This window comes from Neomonachus schauinslandi, chromosome 8 (genome assembly GCF_002201575.2).
Source record: "Neomonachus schauinslandi chromosome 8, ASM220157v2, whole genome shotgun sequence".
NCBI lineage: Eukaryota > Metazoa > Chordata > Mammalia > Carnivora > Phocidae > Neomonachus > Neomonachus schauinslandi.
In genome coordinates, this window is record NC_058410.1 from 78,217,653 (window position 1) to 78,230,169 (window position 12,517).

The 12,517-nt window shown below is 38.0% G+C and overlaps 1 protein-coding gene across 5 annotated transcripts in view; it reads left to right on the forward strand.

The window, feature by feature from the left end:
• The first annotated feature begins 1,140 nt into the window (after positions 1-1,140).
• HMGN3 (high mobility group nucleosomal binding domain 3) overlaps positions 1,141-12,517 on the forward strand; it is a 31,357-nt gene continuing 19,980 nt past the window's right edge. For 2 of the 5 annotated variants that reach the window (XM_021693271.2, XM_021693275.2), the window contains exon 1: positions 1,441-1,543. In XM_021693271.2, coding sequence (XP_021548946.2) covers positions 1,529-1,543 — 15 coding nt within the window. In that variant the 5' untranslated portion in view covers positions 1,441-1,528. Of the gene's footprint in view, positions 1,544-12,517 lie in introns of all 5 variants that reach the window. The other 3 variants (XM_044917366.1, XM_021693274.1, XM_021693273.2) reach the window with 3 other exon arrangements.

Consider the following 12,517-nt stretch of genomic DNA (forward strand, 5'->3'; position numbering starts at 1 on the left):
GCCTTTTGGCTACGATCAAGTGTAAAATTAACTACTTGATGACATTTAATGCATATTTGCAGCCTCTGCATGACCAAAGTGAACTTAGCCATGTATGTGGTGTAAGACTTCAATATATTTTCCTATGATGTGAACTTTTGCCTTCTAATATGATTATGAAACTAAGCTTGCCTAATTTTGCTTTTCCTATAGTTTCTTAAGAATGAAATTATTCATTATGGTCTTTTGTATTTGACTTCTTTCATGTGGCATCTTGTTTTTGGCATTCATTCACGTAGGGATATTTTGTTCCTTTTTATTGCTGAGTATTATTCTATTGCATATGGTTACCACAGTTTGCTTACCCATTCACTAGTGCTTTTCCTGTATCTGCTGAAATGATATTTGTTTTTTACTTTATTCTATTAATATAGTGAATTACATTGGTTGGTTTTTAGATGTTAAACCAACTTTGAATTCCTAGGATAAACCTCACTGGTCATGATGTCTTATCCTTTTAAATGTTGTTGGGTTTGATTTACTAAAATTTTGTTCAAGATTTTTGTGTCTATGTTTATAAAGGATATTGGTCCATAGCTCTCTTTTCTTTTGAGATCTTACACTGGTTTTGTTATCAGGGTAAAACTGATCTCATAAAATAAATTCAGAAGTGTCTCTGCAATGTCAGTTTAATGCCTTGCAGAACTTTGAGAAATATTAAATTATGTTTATTTTAAATATATTTATTTAAATATGTTTCAAATATAATCTGTTCTGACCTTGTTCATTCTTTTTCTAATTTCCATAACAAACATATCCTATTCATCTTCAAGCCTAGTTTGAAGTTGGCTGAATTAGTGAGTGATTTGTAATCACAGATTTTTAGGAAACGAAAGCTAAGTAACTTTTGAGATTATTGTCATTAGATATCTAGAAAGGGAAACTGAGACCCTTAGAAATTGCCACACTCTCCCAGAACAGGGTATCTTCTCACTCTTACAGGTCTCCATCACCTAACATTCATTACAAGCCTTTACGGGGTAGGAAACGTATCAAGTGCCTGCTGTGCATATACTTATACTATATAGTTGATGTGTCCAGCCTTACTCTTTTTCCTGACTATAAAGGCCCACACTGTTCCTACTGACAGGATCCAAATAGGGAGCAGCAAAACGATGAAACTCCAGGACCGTGTGGCTTGGGGGTTACTAGTTGAACTGGGCATGCTCAGTCACCAGGCAGATTTTTTTTTCGGTGAAGTGGAAACTACAACAGCGCTTACCGTGTGCGCTGAGGTGGGCGTGCCCTCGTGGAATTTAGAATGTTGCCGCAGCCAATGGGGCCTCGCGGCCGGCTGCCGGGGCTCCTCATTGGAGGAGCGGAGAGGCGAGCGAGTAGAGGGCCCCTGGAGGGAGCCGCGGAGGTGCAGGTCGGAGAGGCCGGGCTACGCCGTGCCCTGCGCGTGAGCAGCTGCGGCGGCGGCATCCAGCGGCGGTGTCTGCAGTTCCATCCCGTTGCTTTACTTTTTAGCTGCACGAACGTAGTCATTATGCCGAAGAGAAAGGTAAGTCTTACCAAAAAAGATTCAGAGGCCTTCAAATTGTGCTTACAGCAGATCTTGTCATTGCGGTGGATTGCGCGGAATGCGCTTGGTAGTAACTCGGCGTTTGCGAATCTCTTTGCTTCTCCACGCTTTTCAGATGCCTGTTGCGGACATTCCTCCTTCCCTCTCTCCCTCCCTCCGTCCTCATCGGTTTCTGACTGATACTTTCTCTCCAGCGACGCGGCTTCCCTTCTTTTTGAACTCATGCTAGCTGGAATGGTTTCCACCTCGAACAACAAGAAGCAAAAGAGCTTTCCATTCGCCCTTCCAGGAGGGGAGTTTCCTCTTTGAAACTGCCGGGTTGTGATTAGTGTGGAGGGAAAGCAGTGATGGGGGCGGAGGGGGGGAGAACAAGTCCATGCATAGGGAGATCGAAAAAAAAAAATAAGTCGGGCAGATGTTGGGGTTATTCCCAGGTGGGCCTAGCCCACGGCTGGGCGCGTCGCGTTGGCTCTGAGGCCAAGGGAAGGGAAAGCCATGTTTAAAATAGCACTCACCCCCCTGCTCGTCTCCGCTGCAGACCCGTATGTACCAACTCCCGTGTCAATCAGGGCTGGGGACGGCGCAGGCGGGGCCGGGCGGCCGGGACCTGCCGGCCTTTCGCGGCGGGAGCGGCGGAGTTAGCCACGCGCAGGACGGGACAGCGCCGGTGGCGCCCACTGTGGCTTGCCGAGGAATGGGGCCACCGGGTCCACTCCGGCGACCCAAGCCCACACTCAGTCGGGAAAGGCGGGGTGCGCGTGCTCCCGCGCCCCTCGGTACTCACAAGGAACTGGGGACATTTTCGTCCCAGCTTCAGCTCCTTGAGGACTATTACGTCCCCTTCCGCGCGGGCCCGGGACACGAAGTATCTAGCACCGCGTTGCATGTTTCCCTCGGGGTCATTGTCCTGGGGAGGGAAGGGAAGGCTTTCCTTCACCCAGAGAAAACCGGTGTGTGGCGGCTGTAACCTAAGAAAATGTTTTGCACCCTCCCACTGCCTGCCAAGAGTGTAAATCAGTGTGTCTTAAATTTGAGGCAAAATTACAAATAATATCCTGCTTTATCAGTTAAAGACTGTGGCCTGATTTGTGGCATTATTTTATAAAAATAGAGAAGCTTTTGCTTTCTTACCCGCCATTACTAAGAATTGGATGGGAACTTGTCTCCTACACTTTTTAAAAAACACAACAAAAGTTTGTGTTTTTTTTTCCTTAATCTTAGAGTTTATTGTGCACATACTGTGTGCTTCATACTGTGGGAAGAGTTTGACTTATATTATTTTATTTACTCCTCGGTACATCTTGAGAGGTGTTAACGCCATTGAACTAGGGTTTGAATACCTGAGTTCCCCAACGTTTCACCAACCAATAGCTAGCACCAAAAGATTTAGTGGTGGGCGGGTCAAGTCGAATTTAGGAAATGCAAAGAGATTAGGAACCTGAGAAGATGGATGGCATATTAAGAGTACTAATACTTGAGATTCATTATTTAAATTTGTTTATGAAAATATTGCTTTCCAGGCCTGTTTTACTAGAACTAGGGTATTTAAAATGATACCACCATTTTCAACATTTATCTGAGGTTTAATGACTACGTTGGGAATTCTACTAGAGTCAAAAGAACCAGTCATCAAGAGATGAGTTATGGAGTGAATTTGTGCCATCCCTTTTCCTGAGAATTATTAGCAAATTTAAATGAACAGTAACTTAGATGTGCACAAACCTATTATTAGACCCTGATGTGCTGGAGTCCTTGTTGTTATTGAAGGGCCAGAGTTGGTGAAACCATTACTCTTAATTGCTCTCATTGTCCATCTCTCTTAAGGAAACAGAGGGGAAGGAAAGAACAGTACTGGCTTTTGGTTATTTTATTTCTCTGGAAGGCAGGGAGTTCCTGTGAAGAAGCTAGCCAGGCATCCTGGGACTAGGGGCAGACTTGCATACAAGCACCTGAATGTCATCCCTCAGGACATCAGCATGTTCTTCAGAGATGGAAAACCTGACCTTGATTAATAGGAAGGCTTTTCATTTATACCTGGAGCCCAAAGTTGATACCTGGACAGAAGCAGCCACAAATTTAACATAGTTACCACGCCATCCTATCTATCAGTCACAACTTAGAGCTGCCTCATGGAATCCTGGAGGCCACTGGAGCTTACTGGTAAAGCCTGCCTAGATGCAAAGAAAAGACCTGAAGACAATCTGTGCCTAGCACGTCAAGAGCTATAAAGCTGGGGCACCTGCTAAAACATTTATATACTACTCCACGTTATTTTTCTTGACTAAAGGACTGCCTGTTTTACATTAAAATAAATTTTTTAAAAGTGCCCCCGCAATACTTTTTTGCCGTCTTGGCCCCCTTTTTTCAACTTTTTCCAGAAATCAAGAAAAGTTATTTAATAAACACCTGTTTAGGCTGTTCTGCAGAGTAAGATCTGGAATCCTAGCACTGCTTTAATGTCATGGGGATACATAGTTCACTCTCATGGAGCTTATATTCAATTCATTGAAGATGATAAGAGTAGCAGGCACAAAGCACTTGAGTAACATTAAGACTATACATATATATATATATATATGTGGAATATACATATATATACACAATATATATATATATGTACATATATTCCAGAATATACAGTTTAGGTATAGATTCTAAACGCTGTAGGACTGATAGGAAAAGAAGTTTGAATTTGGGTGGATCTTGCAAGTGTAGGTAGGACTCAAATATATACAGAGAAAAACAGAGTCATTTTCTGTTATCAGGCATTTGAATGCCTCTTCTGATTGTATCTTAATATAAGCAGGCCTCAGTTAAACAACTTAAAGGCCATAATACCCACATTAATATAAAACGTTCTTTTATTAATCATATCTTTGTTTTATCTCTATCTTTGTGTATGATAATTATAGTAAACCAAATGGTTTTTTTTATAACTGTAGTAGAATTTTTTGAAGCAATATGCACTTAACAGTAAGGAGTTCTTTAGTTAACATTAGATCTCTTTCTGAGTTTGCTAAATTTGAAAAAAGTTCAGTTTCCAGTATTTATTACCTAATGGGTGATGGGCTACCCACCACTTTTTAGTAGTGAGTGGGATAGCAGGGAAAATGATAATATGCATGAATGCAGGTGGTGCTGAGATCATGAGTGACTGAGTTCTAGACTGTTCTGGTCAGACAGCCATGAATGCCTGCTGTGGTCACATTATTATGTGATGATATGATGTTCTACAAAGAGAGATCAGCCAGTGAGGCCTAGAGTCATGGTCCTGGCATGATTAGCAACAGCAAACACATTTTCACATCTTTTTTTTTTTTTTAAATTTTTCCAGTACCTCATCACTGGAACTATTGGAAATGTCTAGTGTATCACATCAGAAATACACTAATGAGGCAATTTTCCATGAATTTGGGGTGTAAACATTAGTGTCTCTTTACACTCAAAGGCTTAAGGAAGAAAAGGCTGTCTGCCTCTTTGAAATTTGAAATTAGGTTTTATCTCTTAAAGTGGAGAGGCCTAGTAGTTCTGGGCTGGGCACAAGGGATGCTTAACTAACAATATTCAAGGTTTCTGATTCATGTTTCAAAAGAATATCACATGTCATAACACCAGAGACAGACTCTATAAATGAAAATACAGATGGATGTGACTTCATGACTTCACGACTTCAGTATGACAAAAACCCATTGTTAACAAAATCTAAAAACTTAGGAAAAACTGGGAAAAAGTATTTGTATCACATATCACTGAAAAAAGTTTGCTATTTTAAAAAGGTAGAGTCTCACATGTCCTTATGGAAAAGATGTATATCCTTATAAGAAAATAGCAGACTCAAATAGATGAAGTGTTCAGTTTTGCTAGAGATCAAAGAAATGTATATTATTAAGAATAAGGAGATGTGATTTTTTAAAGCCAATTTGGTAAAAAATATTGGAAGTATCACTGCCAAGTGTTGAATGATACTGACACCCCATAGCAACAATCAAGCAGTGTGGATGGGAGTACAATTTCACTCTAAAAAAAAAAGGCCTTATTTGAGTATGATCTACTTACCATAATGTCCATTCATCTATTCAAAGTGTGCAAATCAGTAATTTTAAGTAAATTTATAGAGCTATGTAACATTACCATAATCTAGTTTGGAGCCATTTCCATCACTCTGAAAAGGTTTCTCGAGTTGTTTGCATCCAGTCTCTGCTCCCATCCCAGTTCCAGGCAACCACTAATCTCCTGACTCTATAGATTTGCCTTTTCTGGAAATTTTACATAAAAGGAATCAAAGCGTACACAGCCTTTTGTGTCTGGTTTCTTTCAGCATAATGTTTTTGAGGTCCATACATGCTGTAGCATGAATCAGTACTACTTTCTTTTCTGTTGCCCAATGATATTCCATCGTTTATCCTTTCACAAATGGGTGGACATTTGGATTGTTCTGGTTTTCAGTTATTATGAATATTGATGCCGTGAATATTGATCTGTAAGTCTTTCATGGGCATATTTTCATTTTTCTTGGGAAGTTTCCTAACCATAGAACTGGTGGGCGGTATGACAGTCTGTTTTTAACATTTTAAGAAACTTTCAAACTATTTTCCAAAGTGATTGTACATACCATCAGTGGATGAGGGTTCCAGTGTCTCTACATCTTTGTTCATACCTGGTATTGTCACTTCTTATGCTTATAGCCATTCTAATAAATTTAATTTACATCTCCATAATAACTAATGACGAGCATCTTTTCATGTGCTTGCTAGCATAATGTATCTCTTAGGTGAAGTGTCTATTCAGATATTTTGCCCATATTTTAACTAGGTTTTTAGTCTTACTGAGTTGTTAGAGTTCTGTAAATACTCCAAATACAAGTCCTTTATTAGCTGTATGGTTTGTAGATACTTTCTTCGAGTCTGTGACTTTGTAAAATAATTTGTCTTAATGATGTCTTTTGAAAAACAGAAGTTTTTTTATTTTGATAAAATCCATTTAGCGTCACGTCTAATAAATCTTTGCCTAATCCAGAGTCAAAAATATTTTCTCCTAGAAGTTTTATAGTTTTCACTCTTATATTTAGTTCTGTGATCCACTTTGAGTTAATATTGTATCTAGTGTGAGATAGGGTTTAAATTCACTCTGTCTCATTGTTTTTTTGTTTGGTTTTTTTGCATGTTGATAGCCAGTTTTCCCAATACCAATTGTTGAGAGACCATCCTTTTCCCACTAAATTGCTTAGGTACCTTTGTGGAAAACCAATTCCATCATAAATGTAAAGGTTTCTTTCTGGGTTCTCAGTTATATTCCATTGTCTGTAAGTCTGCCCTTATGTCAGTACCACATTATCATGATTATTATGGTTTTATAGTAAGATCTGAATTCTGGTACTATCAGTCCTCTACTTTGTTCTTCTTTTTCAAAATTCTTTTGTCTACTGTGTTCTTTGCAATTCCATATAAATTTTAGAATCAGCTTATAAACTTCTACAAAAACACCTCCCCTAATTTTAATAGGGATTGAATTGAATCTATAAATCAATTTAAGATGAATAACCTTCTTAACGATATTGAGTTTTCTAGTATGAATATGAAAGGGCCTAACTACATGTAGTATGCTATCCATAAATGCTTGCTGAGTTTAATTGAGTTAATATTGATATGGTACCTATGTTTGAGTAAAGGCTCCAAAATGACAGGCTTGTACATTTTATTCATTGATTCACTTTCATGTTAAATAAACATTTATTGAGCATCACCTTTATGCAAAGCACCATCATGTTGGGAAAATAAGTGAATTGGGTTTTTTCCCAACCCTCTTTGAAGTGAATAAGTAAATGCCCTCATTTTTAAGGATCTTTTAGTCTGATAGGGTAGGTAATAGACATATGTAAGTACTTATAATTCATGGCAAAAAATGATAATGAGCCACAAGAAAGGCTATGAGAGTTCAAAGGTTTAGCCAGACCACATGTCCGAAGAAAAAACACTGACAAGAAGTTGTTTGGTTAAAAGGGCTGGAGGTTATAGCTTTTTTTTAAATCTCAGGAGGATCAGTGCTAGTTTGTTATTAAAGGTGATCTGTCATTGGTCTTTTCTGTGAAGTCTTGCTTTCTTTGAAGTATAAGGAAGTTAAATTCAAGCCTGTTAGCAGTTGAGATTACATTGTGTGCAGTAACTGCCCTCCCTCATTAGTAAAGATTAAGTGACTTCATGGCCTTTATGCCTTTCTTTTAACCACCGTCTTGTATTTTAAAGGTGGTTGTCTGACAAGCACCATGTTTCTAAATTAGCACACGTTATTTAATTACCTAATTTGGAATTAACTTCGTAATCGTCCTAATTTGACTTGACCATGAGATGGTTCTGATGGTTCTAATATCCCATGCCCCTAGCGCAGGTAGTAGAACTATTTGTTGAACAAGTGCACGAGTGAATCGTTTTCAAGGGAAGAAAGGAGTAAGTTGAATTATTTCATATACGTGGTGAGGAGGTAGCCTGGTATGGTTCTGACATGTACTGTTTACTAGCTGTATGATTTAGGGAACATTGCTTAACTCCTTCCTAAACTTTGAAATTCCTAATTCTCTAAGACTCAGTTTTCTTGTCTGTAAAACAGGGATACAAATATGTTCTACCTCATTGGGTTGTTGGGGGAATTAAATGAGATGGTGAATGCAAAGTACTTAGCATAACACCTGGTGTGTGTAAAACAGTCAGTGGATGTTCATTATTGCAAAAATGATATTTTCAATTATTCAGAGAACTGCAGTGAAATAGGCTTATGATAAGCCCCATGCTTCCATTTTGTAGGAGGACAAATGGCACACACAGTGGATGGGGAGCAGGTAGATCTCACCCTGCATGTTTAATTAACTGCAGTTCTAGAAGTAGATGTTCAACACACAGATAACAAATGCAGTGTTTTTGAAGGAACATAAGCTTTAACCTGGTGCATTTTTACATGGTTGGTTTTTCTCAAAGAAAAAAAATATATTTAAAAATATCTCCATATAACATTAAAATTCCCTTGGCAAATCAGTTATCAAGTGATCCTCTTTTCCTGTATTTTCCACCTAAAACACTGCTTTGTTTACACCAAAGTTAAATATATTCCACTTTCCTGCAGGGTACAATTTGGAAATGGTGACTGAAATAAAAACCATTTTAGCTGTCTGCTTTCACAGTACCTAGTATGTTGAAATATGATGTTAGTCTCCTGAGTAATTTAAAAATCAGTGTTGAAGATAACAAACCAAATCAAAATGTTGAATTCCTTCTTCACTGGCTGCTTATTTTTTGCCCATTTCACTGTCTTCTTAGAAGAGTTCAGTCACATCAAGTATTGGTTCCTTGAGTCCTGTATTATTATATCTTGTGGACACATCCAGAAAACAGGGCCATTTAGACGTGCCAAAGGCAAATACATATTTGATCACACATAAAGTAAATGATACACATATTCAGAAGTAGGGAAACAGGAAAAACAGTTTTAAATTTCAAAATTGGTTGCAAAATTTAATACTTTAAGGGAAACCTATCAGTAACAACATATAAATATATTTATTACTATTAAAATTTAAATAACTACCATTTATTGAATGCCTGGATGTACCAGACCTTAGGTATTATATGCTTTGTATTCATTAGGCATCTTATTTTAAACCAAAGTATGTGAAGCTATTAGGAACAAACATATAGGGGAACTATTATGGTGTAATTTCATATCATTTCATGTTTTTTTCTCATAACAGTTATATGATGCTATTCTCATCTCACAGATACGATAATGACAGCCACGATAAATAACATTTAGATGGCTTCCTATAACTCAGGCACTGTCTGAGCACTTTGCATTAATGAACGAAATCCTCCCAACCACCCAGTAAGGTATATGTACTCTTCAAACTGCCATCTTAAAGAAGGCCCCAGTGATAAGAAATGGCCCAGCTGGGACTGCAGTCCTGGCAGTCTGGCTCCAGAGCCTGTGGTTTTAACTGCCAAGCCCTACGGCCTTTCTCATACACACAAGAGAATATTAGGATTTAGTAAGATGAAGGAATTCCCCACAGGTCACGCAGCGAGGAGGTAATAGAACCAGGAATTCTAAGCCAACCTCTTTACCCAAGAATTTTGCTCTTAACTATTATACCACAGTACTTCCCATAAATGTTTATTTCTGAGAACCTCATGTATTTTTACTTAAACTAAAATGCCCAGTGAATGAAACAAGGAAGAATCAAGAGTTATATAAATACGCGAGTGTTCATTTGATTAAATGTTGTCTTTATTAAGACCTAGGCTGATGCCTTTTTTTCCAGGTTCCAGTCCCAACTTACCCAAGTCATCACTGTCTGTGATCATGCCCTAAGGTTGGTGTCAGGGTCCAGGCATCTGCTCCATTGGAGAGGCACATTGCCATGAAGCCTTCTGGGTATTTCAGTTAACTAATGGATCGTAGGGTCATATACAAAATACGTATATGCACAATGTCCTCACCCAAGTATTGATATATTTGAGTATCGAGGGTCTAAGACTCAATTATTTTCTCCAGTTACCATAAACTGCTGGATTTACTATTTCCAAGATATATTGTGTTCATTAATTTGTTCTATATAGAATAACAGGGATACTCCCCTGTGATCAGAAACACATAAGTACCCTGGCATAGTATATAATATATTGAGAGGTGGTAATGTAAATATTATGTTACCGTTACTTAGTCATTGGATTTTAAAAAATGAGCAGGTGCTTTTGTTTTTAGAACTCTTCAAATAAGAATAAGAACAAAAGCTTTATAATTTAGAAAATCTTTTGGACCTAGGACTGAATTTATTTCAGGTTCTGGATTACCAAGATTAATGTTTAATTACAAAAGTTATTTTTTTTTTTTAAGATTTTATTCATTTATTTGACAGAGAGAGAGAGAACAAGTAGGCAGAGAGGCAGGCAGAGGGAGAGGGAGAAGCAGGCTTCCCGCTGAGCAGGGAGCCCGATGCGGGGCTCGATCCCAGGACCCCGGGATCATGACCTGAGCCGAAGGCAGCGGCTTAACTGACTGAGCCACCCAGGCACTCCTAATTACAAAAGTTATTTTTAAGAGGTATACTGTAAGGTGATTTTATTTTAAAATTATATTTTGATTATTCTGACCCCATGCAAAGATAAATAGGAAGTCTACCCTGAGAGGTGTTGGGTTTCTTATTTATTTTTATTTTCTCTCTTTCTCTTTCTTTTTTTTCTTTTTGGGTATAAGCTGTGTTTTTTTTACAATACTGGACAGAATTAGTTAAATTCTACTTTGTGGGAAGTCATGAGTATTAAGCATGGTGTATGTGGGAGATAAACATACCAAAGATTTGAGGTGATCAAAATGTGAAGTTTGAAGACTCCTTCTGAAGTTCTATATGTGTTCCATAGAATACATTTTTTAAAACTATATTCTTTCTACTTCTCATTGCTTTCCTTTACCTCCTCTTAATTACAATTTTTAATTTTTTTATCCCCCTTTTCGTGGTCACATGTCAATCACATCAGACCTCGCTGAATATCAGTTTTGCAAAAATGCAGGGAACATCATAACTGTGTTTACCATTTGCTAGAAATTAATTCATATCTGGGCAAATAGGAAAACAGAGTAACCATCTGGTAAGATCCCTGGTATAAAGGTTGGAAAACTTGGATCTAGTGTGGACTCCACCTCCTCTTTACCAGGGGAAAGTCACCTGACCTCTTTGAACTTTTATTCTTTGTCTGTAAAATGGGAATGATAATTAAGGTCACCCATGTATATTCCTATGCTGTTGAGAGGACCAAATACAACAAGTAAAAGTCATTGAAAAATGTCAAGCACTATAAAAACTAATAGAAATGATTTAGTGTTTTGTCTTTAGTTTTAATAGTAAGGTGAAAATACTTTTATCTATGTGACCATTCAGAAACCCAGAATGGTACTTTTTGTGCATCTCAACATAGAGTATTTTTAATGGGGAATTGTTTATTATTCCAAGAGGCTCACCAATGAGGGGGGATAGGAAACATTCCACTGCATATTATATGCTCTTCCACTTGATCTACATATTAAAATATTTCCCAGTCGGGAAACCTTTTGCTCTTCTAGCATCCTAGATGTGCAGCCAATTTTGAAATTCAGAAAACTAACACAAACCACTCTGAGAGGTGTAGTGCTTAAGAGAATGAACTCTGAGACAGTCTACCTGGCTCTGAATCCTAGGTCTCCCCTTACCGGCAAGATTACCAGCTAGGTAATCTTGAGCAAATTACTTAACCTCTCTGGTCTCAATTCCTCATTTATAAAACAGACATGATGCTACTTTACCAACTTCACGGGATTGTGGTGAGGATTAAAAATTTAGATCATTGCCTTGCACGTAAGTGCAATATATACATTATTTATTATTATTATTATTTAGGATCCATTGTTTTGTCCTTTTCCAAGACCCCAGTACCTATAGGCATCCCTATAATATACACAGTGACACTTCTGTAGTGTGATTAATAAGTACACGAGCAGCTAAGTAAGTCAGGAAAATGAGATCTTCAGGCCCATCATCTTTCAGTTGTACTTGTGAAGAAACTCGGGCAGAGGGAAGTGAGATGTGAGCCAGACCGGAATTCAGGCTTCTGACTTCAACCAGGTGCTTTCCCATCTGTACAAAACCACTCACACGAAAAACGTAACTCAGGTGGAAGAGGCAATTCAGACCAAAGAGATGTGTGAAATGTTTAACGTTTATTTCATATTAAAGATAAACTTCCATTATTGCATTATATATATTTACGCTAATAAAATTTCACCGAACATCCTAGAACATGGCTTTTTCTTTTACTTTTTGTTACCTTTTATACCTGAATACAATGTGAGATATTTTCCCTAAAGGTATCCCTCAGAAAAAAAAGGTAGTTTCTATTTATTTCAGTTCATCCAGTCTTTTACAACAGCGTTTTT